At 37.2% G+C, this 26659-nt stretch overlaps 1 protein-coding gene across 1 annotated transcript in view; it reads left to right on the top strand.

Annotated features, from left to right (window-relative positions):
- The window catches only part of BRE (brain and reproductive organ-expressed (TNFRSF1A modulator)), a 352293-nt gene that overhangs the window by 114466 nt on the left and 211168 nt on the right, over positions 1-26659 (top strand). The window contains exon 6 of the mRNA XM_006767439.2: positions 8086-8160. Within this exon, the coding sequence (XP_006767502.1) occupies positions 8086-8160 (75 nt within the window). The remainder of the gene's footprint in view (positions 1-8085; positions 8161-26659) is intronic.

Here is a 26659-nt window from a genome sequence, read left to right as displayed (position 1 = left end):
ATGTATAGTTTACATATCATAAATTCACCTGTGTTAAGTGTATAATGCAATGGTTTTTAACACATTTGCTGAGTTGAGCAACCACAAACACAATCCCATTTTTTAATGATTTCATCACCCTGTAAGGTTCCTCATGCCATTTACAGTTAATTCTATCCCTATCTCCAGACCTGGGTATCCACTAAACTAGTTTCTGCTATACAGATGTTTTTTCCTGAACATTCATGTAATGGAATCATATAATATATGGTCTTTTCTAACTGGCTTCTTTCTCTTAATACATTTGCGGTTCATCCATGTTGTAGCATGTCTTAGCACTTCATTTCTTTTTGTGGTTGACTAATACTCCATTGGATAGACATACCACATTTTGTTTATCTATCCACCAACGATGGACATTTGGGTTTCCATGTTATAACTGTTAAGAATAATGCTGTAAACATTCACTTGCAAGTCTTTGTAACACCTCTTTTTAAGAGGATAATTTGCATCCCTCCACCTGTACCCTGCTCTACGTTTTTTGCATCTCTTTTTTAACATACCATATGATTAATATATTGTATTAGTTATATGTTGCTGCATTAGATAATTATTCTAGAAATTAGTGGTTTAAACATTTATTTTTATTTTTTGCATGTTAGTATTTTATTATTTATTATTTTTAAATTTATTCTTATTGTTCAAAGTATTACAGATGTCTCCCTTTTCCCACCAGTGAACCCCCATTCCTCCCATGCCTTCACTGCACTATTGTCTGTGTTCATGGGTTATGCATATATGCATATAAATTCTTTGGTTACTCTCTGCCCATCCCTCCCCCTCCCCTCTGAGATAAAACAACATAGATTATCATAGTTTTGATTTGTCAATAGTCTATGTAGACTCTCTGCTTAGAGTCTTTCATAAGCTGCACTCAAGGTATTGGCCAGGGCTGCAGTCATCTCAAGACTCACCTGGAGATGAATCCATTCTCAGCTCATTCATAAGGCTGTTGGTACCTTTTAGTTCACTGCTGGTCATTGACTGGAGGCTGCCCTCAGCTCCTTGCCTCTTCACAGGGCCTCTCCCCATAGCAGCTCATAGCATGGCAGCTGGCTTCATCAGAGCAATCAGTCAGTCAGGAGAGCGGGAGTGTGGGCAAGACAGAGTCACATTCTTTCTGACCTAATCTCAGAAGAGACTTCTCGTCATCTTTGCTGTATCTTTCTTCCTAAATCAAATTCCAGTACTGAAAATGTTCTTGCAACATTTTTCTTTAATAAAGATGGAAAAGAAAGCTGAGAAAATAAATCCAAACATTCAGAACAAGAGAGTAGTCTCAGCCTGAATCCCAGTTTAGTACTGAAGTTCAGTTTAGTGTAACAATGAGAGATTTTTTTTTATTTTAAATTTACTAGAAAGAAAACTAAATCAACTGACAGAAACTGTTGCTCCCACCTAGAGACCACAGCCTGGACACTTCGATGTTGCATCACTCCACCTCTCCTCCCAGAAGCCTGTTTTTTGTTTATATATATTTTGTTGACTTTCCACAGAGAAGAAGGGAGAGGGACAGAGAGCTAGAAACATCGATGAGAGAGAAACATCGATGAGCTGCCTCCTGCACACCCCCTCCTGGGAATGTGCCTGCAACCAAGGTACATGCCCTTGACTGGAATCGAACCCTGGACCCTTCAGTCCGCAGGCTGACGCTTTATCCACTGAGCCAAACCAGTCAGGGCTAAAATTTATTCTTGTTACAAATCATCTTGTTTATTCAGTTCAAGGTTATTTTTTTAAATTTTATTTTATTGTGGTAAAAGATATATAAAATTAAATTTACCCTCTTAACTATTTATATCAAAACTGTAAGTTTGTGCCTCTTAATTGCTTTCATCTTTTTTCCCAGTCCTCCCCTGCCCAACCCGCTGGCAGCTATCAGTTCTCTGCTATGAGTCTGTTTGTTCTCTTTGTTCATTTTTTTAGTTTTTTAGATTCCACATATAAGTGAAATGATAGAGTATTTGTCTTTCTCTGACTTATTTTACTTAGCATAAGTAATTCCACATTCTGGATCAATCCATATTGTCACAAATGGCAAGATTTTATTCATTTTCATGGCTGAATAATATTCCCCCCCCCCTGTGTGTGTGTGTATGTGTATACATACATACATAACTACTCCTATCTATTCATCTATTAGTGGATACCTAGTTGGCTTCCATATCTTGGTTACCGTAAATAATGCTGCATTGAATATAGGGGTGCATATATCTTTTTGAATTCATGTTTCATTTTCTTTGGCTAAGCACCCAGTAGTGGAATTTCTAGTTCCCTTGTCTTTTGTTATAACCTTTGTTTTAAAGTTTATTTTGCCTATAAGTATTGCTATCCCAGCTTTTAAAAAAATTTTCATTTTCATGAAATATCTTTTCCATCCATTTACTTTCATTCATTGTGTGTCTTATTCTGAAATGAGTCTCATGTGGGTAGAATATGTAATGGTCTTTTTTGTTGTTTTTAATCTATTCAGCCATCCTATCTATGTCTTTTGAATGGAGCACTTAGTCGTTTACATCTAAAGTATTTGGTGAGCCTGGCTGGCGTGGCTTAGTGGTTGATGTCGACTTATGAACCAGGACGTCACGGTTCAATTCCCGGTAAGGGTACATGTCCAGGTTGCAAGCTCAGTCCCCAGTGGAGGAGCATGTAGGAGGCAGACAATCAGTGATTCTCTCTCATCATTGATGTTTTTATCTCTACCACTCCCTTCCTCTCTGAAATCAATAAAAATATTAAAAAAGTGTTTATTGATAGGCATGTACTTATTGCCATTTTTATTGTTTTCATACTAGTTTTATGAATGTTTGGTCTACTACTTTTTCGATATGTTTGCCTTTACTAGTGAGATTTTTTCTTTCATATATTTTCTTATTTCTAGTTTGACCTTTTTTTTCCCACTTAAAGGATTTCCTTTAACATTTCTTTTTAAAATAAATATATTTTTATTGACTTAAGAAAGGAAGGGAGAGGGATAGAGAGAGAGAAACATTGATGAGAGAGGAACATCATTGATTGGCTGTCTCCTGCATGCCCCCTACTGGGTATTGAGCCTGTAACTCTGGCATGTGCCCTGACCAGAATTGAACTGTAACCTCCTGGCTCATAGGTCGACGCTCAACCACTGACCCATACCAGCTGGGCATAACATTTCTTGTGATATAGTGGTGACGAACTTTAGCTTTTCCTTGTCTGGGAAATTCTTTTTTTTTTTTTTGGCAGATTATTTTATTTTATTTTATTGCTTAAAGTATTACAAAGAGTAGTACATATGTTTCCTTTTTTCCCCATTGACCTTCCCCTGGCCTCCTCTACCCCCCAGTATCTTGCGTCCATTGGTTATTCTTATATTTGTCTGGGAAATTCTTGATCTCCTTCAGTTCTGAATGATAACCTTGCCAGATAGAGCATTCTTGATTATAGGCATTTCCCTTTCATCATGTTGACTGTATCATTTCTATTTTACTCATAATATTTGCAGTGCCTTTATAGGTCCTGACACATTTTAGGTTCTTAACTTTTAGCAATGAATGGATGAATACATCTTGAGCCTTAGGTTGAGCTCTGACTCTATTATTCTCTCAATTATTGTAGGCAAGTTTTTTGACTATTCTAAGCCTCAATTTTCTCATTTCTAAAATAGGTATAAATGAATTAGATCTACTGAACAGGGTTTGGGGAATAATTAAACAGTATTAGAACTTAGAACAATCTTAGAACACCATTTTGTAAAATATGAGATGTTCTAATTAGCCTAACTTTGGCTTTCCTTTTTACATGCAGTAGATAATTATGCATTTGCCAGGGGACAACCTTCAGACTTAGCCTATTGGTTGTCAGAGTCCATTGGAAGAATCACCCTTACCAGGTTGTCACCCAGCTAAAACTATAGCCACTCTTGTGGCTAAGTATTAAAGCTAAGTATTTCTTAGCTTTTAGCTATCTAAGTGGTAAGAGCAGTTAATTTCAGATGAAAGCTTGTTGACAGGGAACAGTCTCTAAGAAAGTAAAATTTCCCTTTACAGAGCAACCTGGGTTTGGAATCCAGTCTGCATAATATGCCTACCTGTCACTTCCAAAACTGGGAGAGAACTATGACACAGCTGCTATTACCAGAAGAAAAGCTTAGACCTAATACATTGCCCAAACTCAGTGTTGTTAGTTTGTTACTTGCCAATGTACTATAACTTGAAAGAAGGAAGGATGCACGTATTTATTGCTAATGCTGGGGAAATTGCCATTAAGGCAGTTGGCAGAATGGCTGACATTTTAACAGTCATAGGTCAGATAATTTTCTACATCTATCCAAGAGAGGATTTGACCAAGGACTGAAAAAAAAATCAAATTATTCTGTTCACTTGGCTGCATCTAAATGTCTCATTTTCAGCTTACAGGAAAGATTGCTATGGAAGCAGTCTTTGACATTACCACAGAGTGACCATAAATTGCTTGAATAACTTGGAACTTCAAATATAAAAACACGGGAAAAGTCATTGTTGGAGATAGAACTCAGAAAGGATTTCTGACTTACGTTTTGCTCCTCATATCATGTTTATAGCTCAACTTTTATAGTAAGATATGCTTTAAATCACTATTTACTCAATTTTGCAGAGGAAGATTAGCTTACAGCTCACAAGGAAAATCAGTGTAAAACTGAAAACGGAATTCTTGCCTAGTTTCTGATGTTTCCAATGCTATTAGAAACGAGTACTGTTTTATTTAGTCTCTCAACGGCAAAATAAAGAATGTATAGTAGGCTTGAAAGTTGGAGATAAAGTACTCGTTATGGTTTCTGTTAGATCAAATTCTCTTCACAGCATTAAGATTCATTTATTATGAATTTAGTTGTATAAATCAGACTTTTGCCAGTAAATATACATTTATACTAGTTCTAGGATCAACATTTTGAGAAGAGATAATGTAGGGATCATCTGAGCATTTTTCAAAAAAATATATTTTTATTGATTTTTGAGAGGAAGGGAGAAGGAGGGAGAGATGGAAATATCAACGATGCGAGAGAATCATTGATCGGCTGCCTCCGGCACATCCCACATTGGGGATTGAGCCTGCAACCCAGGCATGTACCCTGACCGGAATCAAACCATCACCTCCTGGTTCATAGGATGACACTCTACCACTGAGCCATGGCCAGGCTCATCTGAGCATTTTTAAAAGAATGTTGGTCTGAAATAGCTGGTAGAATAAAAACATATTGTACAAACTAAAAAAGGGCAAAAGAGCTAAAGTTCTGAGCATGTACTAAAATAACTAGCAGTTCAAATGAGTCCAAGTGCTAAATATGCAATTATTTTCCTGATTACCTTATATGTACAAGAGTTCTTTTAATTTTTTAAATCCCACATTTCACTCCTTTTGTTATTTAAAAATATAAGACCCATTGAGTCTAAGAAATTCAAAGTTTTGAGATTGCATTTTAACTTACAGATTGACATTTTAGACTAGTGGGTAGAAATGGCTACTTATAAATTGGTAGGTTGTTTGACCCTAAAAATTGAAAATGAATAAAAAATGAATGGAGTCTGACTTACTATTGTCTGTCCAACCAACCTCTTCTAATTCCTTGGTACTTTTTAAAAAACCGGTGTCAACCTCCACAGGATTGACTTAACAAATGTTCCACGTACATGTAGTAGCCATTTTGGTGTTCACTGATTTTATGAATGATTGTTGCACATCCCACAGGGGTTTGAAAATAGCTCACCTACGGAGAAGGGAGTTTCTGGGTGACCTCAGATCAATATCAGTGCTTGTCCACTCCAGTAACATTGACCCAACTCCCCTGCCCTCTGACAGCTGTGAGTTTGTTCTCTGTATCTCTGAGTCTGTTTCTATTCTGTTAGTTTGTTTATTTTCATTAGATAAGGAAGACTTTTCTGTTTGTGTTCCAATATCCCTCACCAAACTCCCATTGGGCTAGGTGCCCTCTCATAAGCTCCTATTTAACTCTGTACCTCTGTACTTTTTTTTATGTTGCCCCTATACTTACTCCTTTTATGACCTCTCATACTTGAAAACAGACTCTCTTAGGTCCAAAGAATCACATTTAACAGGATATGTTCTAGAGTTCTAGGAGCTTATGTTAGTTCTAAAAGCTTAACATAGCATCAAAACCACACCTTTTAGTAATCTTGGACCATAATAGAAGGTAAGAGTTTTATTAGGATCTTTCAGAGACCTCCTTCCACCCACTATGATGAGTTGTTTATACATCCTCAAGTGGTTCTTAACTATCCTCTCAGATGTTGGGTTTTGAGTGGAGTGAATGTATTGATGTTTTATACTGAGTGCAGCTCTCAGCTCTCAGGTTTAAGAAGTGTGCATGTGTGCCCTAACCGGTTTGGCTCAGTGGATAGAGCGTCGGCCTGCGGACTCGGGTCCCAGGTTCGATTCCGGTCAAGGGCATGTACCTTGCTTGCGGGCATATCTCCCGTGGGGAGTGTGCCAGGAGGCAGCTGGTCGATGATTGATGTTTCTGGCTCTCTATCCCGCTCCCTTCCTCTCTGTAAAAAATCAGTAAAATATATATTTTTTAAAAAAGTGTGCATGTGTATTGTGTGTGCTCATCCACTCACCCATTATAAACCTGTAAGTGCGTACTGTGTTTAAAGATACGTTTTGGGGAGTTTGAGGTGTTTGTTTTCATAAGGGAGGAAGGGAGTGGAGATATTGGGAGCTCTATAGTAGTCACAATATGAAAAGCTAGAAATAAACTCTTTAGAGTGGTTCTAGGTTATCCCTGAAGTTCTTTGTCGGGACAACACGTAACAGTGAAGCCCAACATGTCAAAATCCCAAGCTGAGCTGCAGGCTTGCATTAAGAGAGGCTGGAAGACCCACAGTCCCACCAGCTCAGCACCCATCTTTGTTGCTTTTGCAAGACTTCCCTTGGAACCCCCTAGGTGTCTGTACAACCAATTGGAAAACCCCTCCTCTAGACTATGACAAAGATTTTAAAAAATGTGATTCTGTAGCCCAGCTGGTGTGGTTCAGTGGTTGAGTGATGACTCATGAAGCAGGACCTCACGGTTTCATTCCTGGTCAGGGCACGTGCCTGGGTTGTGGGCTCGATTTCCAGTAGGAGGTATGCAGGAAACAGGCGATTCATGATTCTCTCTCATCATTGATGGTTTTTTCTCTCCCTCCCTTTCCTTTCCTCTCTCTGAAATCAATAAAAACATATAAAAAATGTGATTCCTTAGCCTTTCCCATCATAAAAATTGAATTTTTTTCTCTAATATGAGTTTTCTCTTTTAAAAAATAAAATTATTGATAGCTTAGTTAAATGTTCTAAATTGCCAAACCTCTGTATATCTTTCCTATGAAGACTGGTTTACAGATAGAATCACTGAAAAATATTAGTTGATGATAATGTTAACAGATTTTCAGGGAATTAAATATTATTTGGCGTATCCACTGATGAATTGTTTTATATGGGTAGAAGTTTGACCTTGTGTGCACTTCTAGACAAATTATGAAGGCCGATGATATATGTCCTGAGCCTGTGGGTTATAAATTCAGGGAGGGGCAAAAGTAGGTTTATGCTTGTGAGAGCATGAAACACAGAGCTTATTCTTATATTAGTATGTATTCATTAATTATTATATTATTCATTATTATTAATCTTTTGCCCACTCCTGTGAAGTAGTCTGAATGCTTCAGTAAAAGCAAAGGAATCAAAGGGGCAGGTCTGTCTCTATTGTTCATGTTTTTAAAAAACCATACATTAAGGTGTTCTTTCTATACTTAAAAATAAACAAAGGTAATACTACTGCATTATAATTTTATTGCATTTATAAAACATTTTAAAAGTTTTAATTGTACTTTTTAGTAACTAATAATTTAATACTTTTTTTGATCTTCCCATACTTTTTCATCCTTTTTTTTTGTCTGTTTGTTTCATGTTGTTTTACCCAAACTGACGATGCCTATATTTTGAATAGGTTGAACTTGTGATTTTGGCTGTAATTGTCATGTCACAACCTATTTTTTGATTTTTAATCTTATTTTTATACTTTTCTTTCTACAGACTGGTGAATTTTCAGCTCGTTTCCTTTTGAAGTTGCCGGTGGATTTCAGTAATATTCCCACATACCTTCTCAAGGTAAAAATATATAGTTGTCAATATGAGAGTATAAATGAATTTTTAAAGTAATTATATTACTCTGAATATGTATGCAATTGATTTACCAGCATTTGTTTGGATGATTAATTCTATTAAAATACTAGAGGCCTGGTGCACGAATTCGTGCATGGGTGAGGTCTGGCCGGCCGCCACAATGGGGGCCCGTTGGGCTGAGCTGGCAGGGGGGAGGGGCTATAGGTGGTTGGCCAGCTGGCCACGCCCCCGATTGGGGTGTTGGGGACCAATCGGGCCAGATCAGGTCGGTTGGCTGCTGCAGTGCGCGTCATAGCCACCGGTTGTTCTGGTTGTTCTGGTTGTTCCACTGTTCAGGTCGCTGGGCTTTTATATATAGAGATTAATTGCATTAGATCCATTAAGTTCCTTTGTTACCTAAAAGCTAAAAGAGTAGCCCTAAAAGTAATTTTGAAATAATGTTTAATTATAAGATAAAATAACCTTCTTGGCATGAAAGATCTGTTAGAAATTGTCTAATTTGCATTCTATCTTTAAGTCAGGTTGCATACGAATTATGCCTTGCTAAAGGGCATTTTATTTTCCATACTTATGTTAGCAGTTGATCTCAGGCACCTCATAGTTGGCCTGACCTGAAGAGAACGAGAATCGAATTAGGCCAGTGTACATGGCATTTTTTATTTTTATTTTTTTAAATATTTAATATATTTTTATTGATTTCAGAGAGGAAGGGAGAGGGAGATAGAGACATCAATGATGAGAGCAAATCACTGCTACCTCCCGCACACCCCCTACTGGGGATTAAGCCGGCAACCTGGTCTTGTGCCCTGACTGGGGATCAAACTGTGACCTCCTGGTTCATAGGTCGATGCTCAACCATTGAGCCACACTGGCCGGGCCATGACATTCTTTAAAATGAATGCAGGCAAGCTGTGGTTTGGGGAGGGATCTACAGATGCTTTGAAGAGAAAGATAGAATGCAAGTGGCTAGGCTGTGGTTAGGGTGAAAGAAACTAAATGGACCAGGGAGAAAGTTCTGAACTGGAAGCCTAAGACAAAGGCCTAGGTTCATTGCTAGATGCGGGTTTTGGTTGTGACTGCCCTCAGTTCCATATTTCAACCTGGGGCTATATAGCTTTAGTCTAATGTAAGAAAAATCTCTACCTTCCTAATTTGATGTTGTTTAAAGAGTTAGCAGTGTTTGTAACAGTTTGAAGGGAAGACAGAATCCTGTACAAGTTTTCCTGCATACTGTAGTGAGTAAATAATATTAGATATTAATTTTAATAATGATTGTAAGTGTGGTCTTATGGAATATAAATTATAGGCAAAAGATTAAGGAACACTTTTTTAATTTTCATGTTTCATTAAGTAAAACATTGGATTTTTGTGCTTCATTACACTTTCATTTTTAGTTTCTATTAGACTAGTTTTCTACTCTGTATCCAGGAGTTGTGAAGTCCAAGTGAGAATGGAAGTGAGCAATTTACATTAGTTTCTCCTCACTCCTGTTGTAGAAAATATATGTATTAGAGCTGTCATTATTAAGCATAACTAATTCAGTTTCAGCATTTACTGTGCTCCATTAGAGTAGCAAGCAGTTTCCTTGGAAACTCTTAGATCACAGACTCATTGACCTCCATATATTCCAGTTAAAACTCTATTTCAGACTATTTAAAACCAGATGCAGTAATATATGAAAGTACCTTATTTATATAATCACTTTACTCCATAATTTACAATTATAGTATCTTTGGTTTGATTTTGGGGGCCTTATCAGTTTGATTGGTTGTCTTGTTTATTTGAACTTGATGTTGCCTCTGCTCCTGTTCTTGAAGGTCAAAGGGAAAAAAATGTTCCTTGAATCATAATCTGTCTTAAATTTTCTTTTCAAAATCAAATTTTCCCATTTTCTTTTCCAAGACTTCTAAATTTATATTATGATGCCCTTACTTTTTTTTTTTTGCTAGTCAAATAGGAGAAGAGTGGAATCTATTTGGCAAATTAGAATGCTTCTTTCCTTTCCCCAAATAAAAGTACTATGAAATGATTTTTCTCCTGTAGGTGAAATGGGTACATTGAAGCACTGATGTCTTTCTGGACCTGTTGTTCATGCAAAGAGAGTAAAACCACAAGGACCAAAAAAGAAATATTTATATAACACAAAATAGTAGCAAAAACAACAACAACAACAACCACAACAAAAAACCTATTTAAACCTATACAATTTTATTAATGAATATCACCCCAATAAATTCAATTTAAAAATATTTTTTAAAAATTACAAGCTCTTTGTGATTTTTGTCATCTTATCGAGTGTTTCAATAATCCCAACACAATAAAAACAACAACAACAACTAACTGGCATTCCAGAAGTAACCCAGAATATCTGTTGAGGGCTTTAAGATCTAAGTTCCTGAAGTTGTTGAATCATAACCTTGGAATATTTGGCTGTACTCTTAAAAACAAAGTTTGCGTTAGAAGCTGCTTTACATATTATTTACATTTGGATGCTTCTAATTTTTAATCACTAGGCTTATGACTGATAGTCTAAATCCTAAAATAAACTCTTCAAATTTCTAGGGTTAGGATACTCTTTATCAGCATCAGTATAGTTTTACCTTGACATCCCAAATAAATGAAAGGTTAAGTAGACTTCTAACATTGAGATAGCATGGAGTTTGACTACACACCCTACTGATTTGCTATAGTGAAATTTTACTGCACTGTGAAAGCCATCATAAGTTTATATGTCCAAATGTACCTATTTTATCCACTAATAGACAAAGTGAGTTGTAGAAATGGGATGGAAACTTAAAAAACTGAACCTATCAAGTGAAATTGTTAAGAAACAACTAAAGTGATAGCATACTAGCCAAAGTAATCCTGGCTTTTCAAGAAGTAGCTTTAATTCATGATATACTTGAATGCAATAATCTTACTGATGCTCTGTCTTTGAAAAGTTTAAAGGAAATGTTGCTGGGGAAAAAAGCATTTCAGTGGTCGGTCCTATCTTTCTTTCATATAGTTAGGGAGAATAGGTCATGGCATGAGTTAAACATGTGTATGACTTGTCACTAAAGATTGAGTTTTAGTACATTTGCAGTTTTGAAATGTTTCATTCTTCTCACCTTCTATAGGAAAGGGGAGGGTTTGGCATTCTGTGTACCCAGAAGGAGAGAATTAGGCTAATTTATCTCCCTAGAATTTCTTTTTGGATGAATTCTTGCATTGTCCTTTATTATTGGAACTGTTTGAAAGTTCATTTAGTTTTATACAATTACTATGAAGGAAACTGGTAATTTCCACCAAATATTCTCTTTATGTAAAATCCAGCAAGCTTTTACTGTGACATGTATTGATAGTTGTTTCTCAGCGAGCATAAGATAGCAGACATTAAAAGCTCCCTAATCCTGATAAATGAATATCAATTCAAAAGCTGACCTCACAAAGATTTTTCTCTAAACCACAGATTAAATGATGCTTCAAAATTTGAGACTGTTTAGTTGACAGAATTTTTGGATCCAATAAAGTTACACTTAATAAGTAGCTTTTAGAAATAAAGACTGCTTTAACTCATTCTTGTGAAATCTGGTATTAAAGCAAAAACAGTTGTCTGTTTCTTGAGAGACCATAAAGGATTCACAGAAAACCCTCATCTTATCTTAAAGGAAATAGTTTCTGTCTAACCAAATAGGAGTGGGCATACTTTTATACAAGTAGGAATGTGTACCTGGAAGAGAGTGCCGTAAAAGTAGGGTACTGTTTATTCCTGCAGTAAGTCTGATTTATCATGGCTAAATTTGAGCCAAAATTTGCATTTGAAACTTAATCACAAAGGAAGTTGTGAGATTGTCTAAAAATGTATTCTGCAGGGAACTTCATTTTATTCTTTCATGAAGTAGGGGACCCATGACTGCTCTCAGTTTATTTCTTTATTTTTTTAATATGTTTTCATTGATTTTTAGAGAGAAAGAAAGTGAGAGGGATAGAGAGAAACAACCTTGACCAATTGGTTGCCTCCTGCAGCTCTCCCCAGCCCCTACTGGGGATCAAGCCCACAATCCGGGCAGTGTCCTGACGAGGAATTGAACCAGTGACCTCTTGTTTTCGACAGTCTTCTGCTGAGCCACACCAGCCAGGTGCTCTCATTTTATTGTTCTTGTTCTCTCTCCTTTCTCTAGAGAGAGAAGCAGGGCTTTGGAGGGAAATACACTCCAGATAAGAGCGCCTGAATGTCTTCTCTAAAGGGCAAGATTGTAAAATTTTAGGTTTGCAGGCCAGATGGTCTCTGTCACAACTACTCAGCTCTGCTGTCATAGCATGAAAGCAGCCATACACAATATGTAAATGAACCCTTGTGGCTGGGTTCCAATAAAACTTTATTTTCACAAACAGGCACTGGGCTGGATTTGGCATGTGGGCAATTGTTTGCCCATCTCTTTTAGATTATGGAGAAGAATGTTTCTTCACAACTACACCTGGAGCGGCATAGAAAGATCAGTAAAGGGATCTGGTTTAATGAGCATGGGTGGATTTTAATACCATGCTCTCTTAGCTGATATTTTACTTACACCTTCAACTTGGGTGAATTCTCCGTTTCTCTTTTACTTCCTTTTTTTTTTTTTTCTGTTTTCTTCCCTTTTTATTCCATCTTCTCTCTCATTTTTAAATAATCTGTTGGTAATATATAATTTACTAAATTCTCTTCCATGTCTTAGTTTCCCCAACTGTGATTCTGAGAGTGCTGTACATTACAGTTCCTCTTCTGCCTGGAAGCGATTAGTCCAAGGGCTGGATACATCATCCAGTCTGCCCCAGAGTTTTTCCTAGAAGAACATTTGAAAATTGAAGCAGGAAAAGGAAACATTTTTTTTACCATGATGTTTTTAAGCTCACATGAATTGAGTCTAGGACTACAGGTGGTCATGCTCCTCACTGTGTGGGAAAAGCCTGTAGATCAGCACAGTCCAGTGGAAATATAATGCAAGCCATAAGTGTGAGCCACACATGTAATTTCTAGTAGCCACATTAAAGAACTAAGAAGAAACAGGTGAAATTAGCTTAATATGTTTTACTTAACACATTCAATATATTACTTTAATATATAATCAAAGTTAGAATTATTATGAGATATTTAATATATATATATACTAGAGGCCCAACTGCCCTCCCCTGCAGGCCTGGGCCCCCCTCCAATTGCCCTCCCCTGCAGGCCTGATCATCCCCAACTGCCCTCCCCTGCCAGCCATTTTGTGGCGGCTATCTTGTGACCACATGGGGTAGCCATCTTTGACCACTTGGGTGCGGTCATCTTGTGTGTTGGAGTGATGGTCAATTTGCATATTACCTCTTTTATTAGATAGGATTTTATACAAAGTCTTTGAAATTTGGTGTATATTTAATTTTTTATCATCTCTCAATTTGGATTAGTCATATTCCAAATGCTCGATCACCACATTGGTTAATGGCTACCACATTCAAGAGTGCAGCTCTAATCTGTGGGAGTGGAGAAGTAAGGATGGAAAAATAAGTACAGATAAGAAACATGGGAAAAGAAGTACAGAAGAGAGAGATTTAGAGAGAAAGAACATCAGTGGTGAGACTTTGGGGTTCAGTTCTTCACGTTGGAGGAGCTGTCTTGGTTTTAGCTTCTATAACCAGCTATCTTTTGGAGTCTCTGAGCCTCTCCCATAGGTTTCCAATAGATTATCTTTTTTATTTTTCTGAAGTATGATTTAGGCTTCTGCCATTTATAATCAGAAAAATCTTGACTCATACAGGAGGGCATTATTATCTGTATTTCTTATAGGCGAGGAAACTTAAGCTGAGAGCAGTTAAGCGGGCTGGCCAGGGTTATGGTAGCTGAGTATGGCAGAGCACAGGTTCGCCTTACTCAAGAGATTGATTGCCCATGGAAGCTAGTTCCAGAGCAGGCCCTTTCTCTGCATAAAGGGGTGGAACTTTATTCTTGCACATTCAGTGCCCAGTCTAGTTCTTTGTAGCCTCTAATATGATGTAATTATGAAAATACTTTTTTTGACAGGAACTTTCTGGTGGAAACACGTAACAGTCCTGTTAACACATTTCACCTCCACCCCTTTCTAAAAAATGATTTCAGCAAGGCAGTTGGCAGTGAATAGAACCTGCTTCAGTCCTGTGGTCGCACACATGCTGCCTTGTAGACTGGTGCAGTAATCCAACCTTGTTTCCTTTGAAATACTGTAGCCTGTCCAGGAAACTGTATTAGCGCCTCTAAACAATTGCGTCATTCAAGAGCAAGACCGATGAGCCCTGTTAAGGCTATGTAGGATCTGTTTTCCACCCTGAACAAAGTTAAGCAAGTTCTCATAATAATTTTAGAATGATTCAGCCTTTTTCAGTTGCTGTAACTGATGTTGAAAAAACTTGGAAATCAACATGAGGCTATTCTTTTCTGTTTCTCAGAATCATCCTTTTGAGTTATTATTATACTCTATTGTTCATTTGATAGTCGATCCATTTTAACAAATTACCATAAACACATATGTTGAGAATTAACATGAGTAAGGCTGAGGTTTTATGGTGGGATACCCAGGCAATCGTAATTATAGTAAAAAATTTGTACTTGATGGCACATAGCTAAAAGTTCAACTTAATTTATTTACCTCAGTAACACATTATCTAGGACTGTTTCCTTGAACAGCCTAGAAGTGAAGTGATACACTGGTAGCTGTACAAATGAGAGGGAAGGGCTGATATTTATGAGTTTTAAGCTCCTTATGGAAAATTTAGTCTAATTCACCTTTGTATTTCCCTGTATTCTGGGCACAGTGCCCTGAACACAATATATACTCAGGAAGAATTTGCTTTTAAAGAAAAAAATGTATGTATGTGTATATAGTATATATAAAATGATTTAATGATGATGTAGATGAGTTCTTATATTATTCAAGTGAACTCTACTTTTGTAAAAAAAGAAATATGATCCACAATTATAATAATAAAATCTGAAAATCTAAAGAAAACATAAAAGGAAATATAATTCTCGAACTCATTCTATTTTTATTCAATACATATATTTTACTTGATATGATGAGACTAGCCTAATAAAGAATAGAAACAGACTCCTGATTATGTAATAGCCCACAATTATTTTTATGGCTATTGCATTCCAGTCTTCTTATGCAATATTTACAATGTACATGTGTAGCAAGGGCACAGAATACAAGTTTTAACAATCTTAACTATAAATCAGAATCAACTCACTCAGCATTGGCAAACCTGCTTGGCTGATGCAGATAACCTATAGTAAGAATACATAAAACACTAGGTTTACAACTCTGTGGTAGATTTAGAGTTCTAAGTTCTAAAGTTTAATTATCCCCTGCCCCATAATTAATTCTTTTAAGACATTTTGATATTAGTTTAATTCTGAAGATGGGAAAAATCTCATATATTACATTTTGAAAAATGTTTTAAATACTATATGAATGTGACGAGAACTTCAGCAGATTATGGCTACAAAAGACTGTGATTCAGCCTGAAAACATAACCTATGGAAAATCATCAACTGTGCAGAACGAGCTCTTCCAGATGACAGATCTAAGAAAACCTGCCAATAAAAGAGAGAATGCTAAAGAAAAAGAATCCCATAGACTCTCAACACATGGCCTTGACACTGACATATCTTATAGTTTTTAGTGAGTAACAAGCCAAAAAACTGGGTTAACACACCCTGTCCCCCAAAAAAGAATGTGTGAATTTAAAAATGTTTACTGAGTTTTTCCTCCACTTTTATTTCAAAGGATGTATTTAATGGTGTGTGTATGTGTCTGTGTATGAGAGTGATGAAGTGATACATATTAATTATATTTTTACCTTTCATGATAATAGAGACTCCCAGCAAACTGAAAATAAAGGCAAATACCCATGTAAATTTATATATTAGTAAGAAAATTTCTGTCATCATGTTATCATCATTGGTTCTCTCAGTTACGTAGTTCAGCCTTTCAACTACTACTTAAAAAGAAAGGAGCAGCCCCTCCTGCCTGGCTCAGTGGTTGTGCATAGACCTATGAACCAGGAGGTCATGGTTCGATTCCTGGTCAGGGCACATGCCTGGATTGCGGACTCGATTCCCAGTAGGGGTGTGCAGGAGGCAGCCGATCAATTACTCTTTCTCATCGTTGATGTTTCTATACACTGAGTGGCCAGATTATTATGACCACCTGACGTTTGTGGGCAAATTAGCTGTACACTGCATCATATGGGATATGGAAGCCGAAGGCCTGTTCGAACACTAGTGGCAGCTGGCTATTCATCAGGCATGGTGTCAGATTCCTCGCATCACCTTTCAACATCTCGTGGAGTCAATGCCAAGAAGAATCACCGCAGTATTGAAGACAAAAGGTGGCCCAACGAAGTACTGATGGCATGGTCATAATAATCTGCCACTCAGTGTATATATATCTCTCTGAAATCAATAAAAAATATATTTTTAAAAGGGGCCACTAGAGATTATCTGGTTTAATTTCTTGGTATTAGATTATGCATGTGCTGTGGTTGTTACCCCATGTGTTCACATTCACTTTTATTCAGTCAGTGTTGAGTGCCTACTATGTGCCAACCAACTAGAGAAATCGGTAGTTTACAGGATGAATCTTGTCTGATGAATTTCCAGAACACATGAGTTTTGAATATTCCATGTGTTTGGAATATAATGGGTCAGAGTTACAGCTAGTCAAGTTTTAGGTTAAGTTTACTTCCAATGTTTCCTTCCTCAGGTTGGAACTGATTCAGATAGGTATTCACTCTAGAGAACACTGAGTTTCTCCTAATTTATATTAGGAGTGCCCACCACAGGAGTTGTGGTGCTAATTTAGAGTGGGGTTAGCGAACAGGAAAATTAACTGCCAAGTAACTGCAGAGCCATGGATAAACGCAAACACACAAAAAGATCAGTATTCCAGCTCTGCTGCTTACTTAGTTTTGTGACTTGGTTTCTTCATCTAAAATACACACACACACACACACACACACACACATACACACGTATATATGAGAATATAACTACCTATTTGGGAAAGTGGTCGTGAAGATTGAATTACTACATTTAACTGGTTAATTCAGTGACTACCACAGAACACTCTAAAAATGTTATCTATTATTGTTATTTACAACACGTCCAGACCTAAATGTTACATGTGTCAGGTAACAAAGCTGAAACAAACAAGTATGGCATTGATGTCCTCACACACATGGAACATTCTTCCTGTGGGATATTGGGCAAGAGTAAGTTATAAAATGTTAGGAGAGGTAACAGGACATAGTTAGGGGTTTCCTAGGCCAGCAAGTCTTATTTCTAGAGTAAGCTGAGCTGGCTTAAGCTGAGTTGGAGGGTTGTGATTGGTGTATGTTAGGTAGGTTTCCTTGACAGGTGTTTCCTGTAAGAGCTGGCTGACGGGTTTAGATTGTGACATAGGCTGGCCCTCATTTCGTGGGTCCTTATGTATAAGTTAACTTTATTACATGGAATTAATTTAAAAGAGTTAAACCTACTTTAATGGACAGTTCCAAATAGCTTCTTTAAACCTCACTATAGTCAAATTACTTTTTCTTTATTGCTTTCAGAAAATCTAGTAATTCCCACAAAGCTTTCTAGTGTTTTTTCCCCCTGCTCTGTGGTGCTATGTAAAGTTTCCCCTTTGTTAGTTAACATGACAAGGTTTGTTGTTGTTGTTGTTGTTTTTTAAATCTTTGAGAGCTCCTTTTCAAATGTCCCATGCATGTCTCTTTTTAAAAATATATATATTTTATTGATTTTTTACAGAGAGGAAGGGAGAGGGAGTTAGAAACATCAATGAGAGAGAAACATTGATCAGCTGCCTCCCACACACCTCCCACTAGGGATGTGCCTGCAACCAAGGTACATGCCCTTGACCGGAATCGAACCTGGGACCTTTCAGTCCACAGGCCGACGCTCTGTTCACTGAGCCAAACCGGTTAGAGCTGCATGTCTCTTTTTCTATGGAGGGAAGCTACTTTGTCATCTCCCACATGTAGTAACATACCTTGGTTCTATTCAAAAATTCCCAGAAAGTGTTTATTTTGATCAGTAAAAAAGAAAACTAAAACATTGGATCACGTAAGATGCATCATCCTGACTGTCCTACCCCTAGTTATAGGAAAAACTCGCTACTACAGAAGTTCTGCAGTGCCTTACTTATCAATCTTAAATTGTCAACAACTTGGCTTTGAGGTATTTTCTTAAAGAGGTTATTTATACGCTCCTCTCTTGATAAGGACATTTAAAACCATCAGAACAAAACAGTGTTTCATATGTAAAGTTCATTACACTTTACTCTCAAGTAAAAGTACACTCAAGATTTGTGCACTTTATTTTTTGACAATTATACCTCTTTAAAAAGGTGTGTTAAATCTCAGTTAATCCCTGCACAAGAGTTGCAGCTTGTCAGGTCACCTGTGTTTGAACTAAAACTACACACCTGCCACTTACTGTGTAACCTTGGCAAATTACTCAAACCTCCTAAGCTTCTGTTTCCTGAATTATAAAATGAGAATAGTAATATCTGTCCCAAATGTCATGTTGGTAGAGAGTTTTCCTTTGACTCCATGTGCTCTATCCCCAATCCAACCACTTCCTCTCTCCAAAAGTAATCACTACCCTAACTTTAGAAAGGAACCCATGAGACTGGTTTCATCACCCAAGTATGGGTCCTTCAACTAGAGCTGAGTGTTACCTATTGTTTTAAATTCCATATGTTTCTAAAGTCTCTTTTCATCTACAGTTTCATCTTTTATTCTTCTCTTTTCCTTACAATGTTGTTGTTGTTGTTGTTGAAGAACTCAGGTCAGTCACTTACAGAGTTTCCCATTGTCTAGATTTTGCTGATGCAGACTCATTGTGCAGTTCAGCATGTTCCTATGTATTTCCCTCAAGTTGGCAGCTGAATTAAAGGCTTTATCAGATCTGGGTTTAATTGCTTTGGCAAGACTACGGGTGTGGTGTGTTCTTTTATCAAGAGACATATAAATGTCTGGTTGTCACTCTTTTTGTGATGTTATAAAAGAATATATGATATATATTTTTTTCTTCTGAAAGATTGTATCGATTTACATTTCCTCTAATTTTTATGATTGGTGCTTTAAGTCTTGGTTACACTTGGGAGCAAATTGCTGGGACTCTTAGAGTTGTAGACACTGGTAAAGCACACACATTTATCTGTGACAGAATTCACAGATCACCATTCAGGATTTTTCAACCTCAGCACTACTGACATTTTTGGCCAGATAAGAAGTCTCTTTTTGAGGGGTGGTTCTGTGCATTGTAGGTATTAAATAGTGTCCCTGGCCTCTACCCTTTAGATGCCAGTTGAACTCTCACCTGCGCCCCACTTGTGATAACAAAAGATATCTCTAAACGTTGCCAGATGTCCCCTATAGGGTAACATCTCCCAAGTTGAAGACCATTGAATTTCCCCCCATTTTTGTTTCTATAATGCAAGTCTGTTTGTAAAATTTAATTCTTAGTCTCTGCATACAAATTTACATAATGATTACATTCCTGAAAAGTAGTTAAGAAGTATTTTCTTACACATCTTATAATAGTTTGAGGAGAAAAACAGTCTGGGTTCAGTTCCTTTGGTAACACCATAGATGTTCTTGCTTTATTCCTTTAACAATAAAGAAAATTTGTGGAAAACATGAATATATTGAAAGATTGTTTATGAAGTATGGTAATTTACAACTCTCAACCTGACATGGTCTTTAAACAGGCACTGTTGTCCTGCTGTGCCTGTCCCTGCTTTGTCCGTGTGATGCTGACTGTCCGTGTCAGCTGTCCTCCCTTTGTCTTCTATAGTGAGTCGGAGGACCCAAGTGTTACTCTGGCAGTCGGGGCCCTTTGCTGCTTCTTTATCTGACCATGGTTTCACTTAATTGTTTAATACCTCCCCTCCCCCAAATCCCAAAGGAATCCAAAGAGCATAATCTTGGAATTTTATTTCACCTAAAAAATTGCATATATGAGTTGAAACTGGCAAAGTTGATAGAGACCAGATCTGGACTGTTGTAGAGCAGACTGCATTTTCTCAGTGTTACTTTTTAAATCTAGTTGCAGTGGTATGTAAAGAAATAAGGATTATCATGTCCACAACTTTACTTTTTGTGACAGAAGCCATGAAAACAAGTCCTTCTTTGACCCTGATTTACTTTCAAGGACTCGAGGCGCTACTTCAGCTCAGTTCCTACCTGAGATTTAGTATTGCAGATGCATTTTTTCATGAATAGCTAGTTACAAAATTTGGGAGGTGCTTGAAGTGGGTGAAATGCTGTCCCTTCAATAAGGTCATATTCCCAGATGGCCAAGCCCACTTGACCTTCAGGTTCTTCCTTGCACTTCAAGAAAACTTGTAGTGTGCTGTGCATCGAAATCTCCCTTTTTCTTTCTTTGTATGAAAACTCAAATTCAGAAGTTTTTGTTGCTCAGGTTAACATCTCATAGCGCTATACTGAGTTCTTTCTAATCTCATTCCTCATATTCAGATGCCATTGGTACTTATATCTCTTCAACAGAGTGCCTTAACTCTGAGAGAAGGGGCAGGACCAACACTTATGGAGCAAACCCAAATTTAGCCCTTTGTCAAATTAAGTGTGTTTATTAATGATAAATAATTTTTACTTCCCTAAGTCTTGCCATTATACAATTGGTAAATCTTCAGTAGACCTATTTCCCTGTCTGTGGACTTTTGCATTCTCTTTTGTATTTACTGCCCTTCATGGCATGAGGAGGGTTAAGGGAAGGTGTGGAGTACTTACTTAGTTGAGGGAATGCTCACCTCATCAGGCGAAGCTCAGTGGAAGGTACCTGTTCACCACCCAGAGACTCTCCATTGATTTGGATAAATCTGGATTTTTCAAGCTCTTGCTTGAGATATAAATTTTCCTTGAGAATAGTACAGTTTACACTTTTAGTGTACATTTAACTAAATAGATATTTGAGGCCATACTTCTGTCAAGATATTTTGAGAATGGGAGATTTGATACAGACTAGGAAAAAGGACGGCAGTTTTTGAAGGAGTTTCCCCCCCAGAACAGGCCTAAGCTAGTCACAGATTTTCCCAGCTCACGGATCCTTGGAACACATCTGCATTTAACTCTGAAGATTTTCTATGCTACTGACCTACGAAGTCAGTGTTGCCTTTGCCTGCTCCCATGTTAATACAAAGTACACCCAATAAAGCTAATACAAGTTCTAACATGCAAGCCTTTTTCTGGTCACAACAAAACTTTTTGAATCTAGGAGAGTATGCAGGGACACACAATTGTCTGGATTGGATCAGCCTCTCTTGAAAAGCTGAGAGGACTTCTTTCTCTCTCAAATGCAGATTAACTTGGCCTTCAGGCTCCTAACAAATTAGTGATGGGGCTGTACAGCCTGGGCCTCCACCCCTGTAGTGAAAGGGTGGCTTCCTGGTATATAATGGCATTCCCTTTTAGCCAAGGAAATTTCTACTTAGTTAAAAAAGGATGAAAGTAAGGTTAAATGTGAAAGAACATTACAATGTCTTATTACCATTCCAAAATATAGCCATTATGAAAACAAAGACTGTGTGTGTGTGCAGTGTGTATGCAGGTGTCCCTTTTGGGGGCCTTTACCTGCTTTTGTTTCTCATACAAGTCTTTGTGGTCTACAGTTTTGACACCAAGGGAAAATCATTTAAACTAATTTTCAAATGCAATATGCAATGATTGCTACTTGTACTTCAGAGGTCATTGCAGTAGGCAGCCAACTCAAGTGGAGTATTTAACATGTATGTTTCCTATAACTGTAATAGATTAATTATTTTGTGTCTTTATAAAAATATTTTTATTTAAAGTAATTTCTTCAAACTTTCAGATGCAAAGTTTGAGTGAAATATTCAGAAATACGAAGGATTTCTGAGTGGTTCATGGAGTCACAAATAAAACCACTTTGAATGCAATAGAAACACTATTTTCACTTTATTTTAATAAGACTCTTTACTTCCATATTATCTCATTTATTTTTCCTCACTTATTGTTTACATTATATATTTTATATTGCATAAATTATATACTGTAGATGATCAGATTTAATGTAAAAATTTTGAGATAGAACATTTTATCCCTGTCTGTAAAATTTCAGATTAAAAATATTTGTGAGAATAACTCTTGTTTTAGTAATTTAACATACAGTTTGAGATCATTTAAATTTTACCACTTAAACATTTTTAATAGAGAATTGTATCATCTCAATTTTTTTCTCTAATTTGTGTGAAGTTATTTTTGTACCATGAGCTTTTCAAAGACAGCCAAAGTGCCTTATTTCTCTTTGTATCATAAATACCTAATTTAGGTGATCAGCAATGTTTATCAACTCAACATATTCTTTCATTACTTGGAAATTGACTGTGGGAGTGAATGACTTAGAAAATTTATAAATATTCTCTCAGATGCTATGGTCTTTCATTTTAAGAGACTGAGCAGACGTTTCAAGCTTTAGGTTTTGGAGACAACAATAAAATTACCCAGAGCTTTGCCTACTTACTGATAATGGAATCCTTTATAATAAAAGCCTAATATGCAACTCGACCAAATGGCAGAACAACCAGTTGCTATAATGTGCACTGATCACCAGGGGGCAGATGCTCAATGCTGGAGCTGCCCCTGATGGTTAGTGTGCTCTTACAGGGGGAGCGCCACTCAACCAGAAGCTGGGCTCATGGCTGGTTAGTGCAGCTGGTGGTGGCGCGAGTCTTTCCTGCCTCCAAGGCAGTGCTAAGGAGCAGTGAGACGAGCGGTGAGGAGCAGTGAGCATGTGGGTGGTAAGGAGCGAGGGGTCCCGGACTGCCAGAGGGTGCAAGTCAGGCTGAGGGGAACCCCCTCCCCCCCAGAGCATGAGTTTCATGCACTGGGCCTCTAGTTAAATATAATTAATGGAGGTGGAGAGCCTGGTAGGTTATAAAATTACATAAATGTAACAACAAAGCACACCTTTCTGTCTTAAGTATCTTACAGCATGTGTAAGTAAAGATTTTCCTCTTTAAGGGCTAGTTGTAAGAGAAGACTGCTGCTCTCTTTTCCTATATGTTTTATGAATTTAAAATATTTTTATAGGGTGTATAAGATGCTATTAAAATTGTAGTGACTTTTGGCTTTTATTCCACAGTATAATTATCCTTGATTACAGACTTCAGAATAGGGTATGGAAGAGCTATTTATCTCACAAAAAAATTTCACATAAGATTCTAGAACTTACTTTCTAAATAAAGACTTTTCTTTTTGAGGTAATTTAAAGCTAAATAAATATTATTTCAGAGAATGATTAAGTTTTTATTAAGGACACTGTCTTTGGTTTTGAAGAACAAATATATTTCAGCATCTTTTGTTGTGAACACCCAGAATGTCTAGCAATGCTATTTGATCATATTGCTTCAATTCCTTTCCTAACCCCTCTTCCACGCCCTCAACCCCACCCCAAAGAAAATGCTCAGGAAATACAACAAAGACACCACATCATGTTATCAGACTTCTTTTCTTTAGTTCTGTAGAGTGCCATTATCTTGTGAAGGTAAGACAATGTTAAATGTAGTTTTCATGAAATTTGTTACTATTGCACGGAAATTAAATACTAACAGAGAGTCATCGAGGATGACAGCTAGATTTCTGGCTTGAGTTATTAGGTGGATGCTGGTGCGGTTTGCTTAGGTGGAGAGGAGAGGTCTAGAGAGAGGTACAGGTTTGGAGTGGGTGAGCAGGTTGAGGCATTGATCAAGAATTCCAGTTTGGACATGTTAATTTGGAATTGCCTATTACACATCTAAGTGGAGATGTCCAAAGATAGGATATGTAAGGTTAGAGTTTAGAAGAGAGGTTGAAGTGGAAATATGAACTTGGAGGTGATTGGCATGAAGACATTACTTATATCCATTGGAATGCTGGAAGTCACCTGGGGAGATGGTAGAGAGAGAAGAGCCCCAATGTCCTGAGGGATTTTTAGAGGTTATTTTGGGGAAAAGCTGTTAATAAAGAAGACTCATAAGGATGGTTATTGAAATAGCAGGAAAACCAGGAGAAAATAGCACTGCTGAAGCCAGTCGATGTTCCAGGAGAGAGCATGGCCAGCTGTATCTAGTGCTGCTAATCACTGATTAAGAGGACAATACTGTTAACAGTATGGTGGCTAGCTCCCTTGTTATTCATTCACTTGTTCATTTGTAATTATTTATTAAACAAGTGGTTATCTCTACTTAGATTTTAAAGTTATTCATATTTATAGCACAAACCATTTCCATTTTTTTATGTCAATTTTGAAATAAAAATTAACAGATACTTTCAAATAAATTGGGGAATACTGATACCAACTTCTTCAGCAACTTACTTTCTAAGTTTAATATGGAGAAATTTGCAGAGAGGAAAAACATGGCAATAAAAACCATTTCTTAAAAAGCCACTAAGTGTGCCAAAAATGGTTTCAAAACAGAAATTTCAGGATAGTGGATAATTGGGTGGTAAGTTGGGGTAAGAGGGCAGGGAATACACCCACAATTCTGTTGTATTTAATGTGTTTCTTTATCTGCTTGGTAGATTGGTATTAATTATATCAGTGTCTGAATATATATTCATATAATTTAGGAATAAGTAACGTGCACACATCTTAGTAGTGTCTGGCTATATATCAGTGTCATTTAGGAAAAAAAAGTGCACTTATCTTTATAACTTTCTTATTGTTGACACTATTTACAGATGTCCCCTATTTTTTGTCCCTTTGCTGCCCTCCATTCTGATGACTCCAATGTTTCTTCATTTTCTTTATGTTGTTGTACAAAAGTAAGACAAGAATTGGAAACAGGTGAAATAAAAGCTCTTTGCTTCCTGAATTAGGATATGTAGGTTACTAAAGAAAAGTTTTATGCTTAATTATAGAATTATAGTATTATTTTATTTATTTAAAATTTCTTCTATATCCTATATAATAAAAGGCTAATATGTAAATCAACCAACTGGTGGAACGACCCGTTGGCAGGGGGTGGGGCTGGCTACTGAGTGGTGCCAGGCCAGCCAAGGCAGATGCCAGTGGGCAGAGGGGAGGAACAGTGATCGGGGGTGGAGGAGGGAGGGGGGTGCTGCGGCAACTGGTGGTGGAGGTGGCAGAGGGACGATGGGGGGCAGGGCCGGCCACTCGCTGGCTGGCACAGTCTCCCGGTTGGCCTGCCGGTCAGCCTACCGGTCGCCTCCCGCAGAGGGAGGCATCGGTGGCGGTGGTGGGGTGATGGGGCTGGAACTGTCCCCCTGGTAGTCAGTGTGCTTCCACAGGGGGAGTGCCGCTCAGCCACAAGCGGGGAGCGGGCCTAAGGCTTCAGTGGAACATCCCCTGTTGGCTCCTGGACTTCAAAAGGGCACAGGCCGGGCTGAGGGACTCCCCCAAGTGCATGAATTTTTGTGCACTAGTCCTCTAGTAGTAAATAAATAAGTACATTATTTTATTGTTGATAAAATAGCACCACTGTTTATGTTTTTAGATAAAACTTTGAGCTCTAGGTCCTTGGTCAGGTATCCTTCCTTCTAAATTCTTTTCATGGGAAATTCAGAGTTTCATTACATTATTTGGATTCACAGTTCTTATTAAGGAATATAATACTCTGTAAATGTAAGCATTACATTTAATATGAATTAAGGGTGGGCAAATTTTATTTTATTGATTGAAACAGTGTTACAGACATTAGAAAGTAAACTGTTCACTCTTTTTTCTCAAATGAACCCTGTTTGAAGAAGACAGAAATATTCTGTTTTAATGATGGTGGCATAAACAGTAAAAGTTATTTTACATTGTTTTACAAATTGAAAAAATATTTTACAAGCATAAAAACATTTTTATGTCACCTAAAAATCAATCTTGAATGTAGGCTCATAGTTAACTTTATGGTATAGATACATTTGTACAGATTTAGTGTACATTTATCTTGCATAGTAAATTCCTAAAAAGAAGTTACAGAAGCTCATTATTTAAAAAATTCTTCAGCTAGTCCCTTTATAAAATGAGTAATTTTTTCTAAGTTTAAATTTTTAGATTAGATTTTTCAAGATAGTTAACTTGGGTTACCCTTTATCATATTTGTCCTTCATTAATGGTAGGACTCTGGGGAAGTTAAACCTCTGAGTTTCAGCCTTCTTATCTATAATCCCAGAATTAGACTAGATAATCTCTGAGGTTCAGCCTTAAAACCATATGATACTCATTTAAAAATAACTATACTATACAGCATTTAAAAAATTATGAATGACTCTTGTATCCTTAAATAAAGGCAGTATTAGAGCACTGGTGAAAAAAGGAGTGGGTTTGATCCCAATAATGTACATTTGTCTATTTGGCAGACCACTTGGATGAAGCAGAATAATTCACAGATCGCCTGGCTCAACCTAAGGGGAAAGGAAATCTCCAGAAATTATGGGAGAGATGGTACTGCAATAGATTAGCTATCCA

This window comes from Myotis davidii, unplaced genomic scaffold (genome assembly GCF_000327345.1).
Source record: "Myotis davidii unplaced genomic scaffold, ASM32734v1 scaffold238, whole genome shotgun sequence".
NCBI lineage: Eukaryota > Metazoa > Chordata > Mammalia > Chiroptera > Vespertilionidae > Myotis > Myotis davidii.
This window is presented reverse-complemented; position numbering and strand designations above follow the sequence as displayed.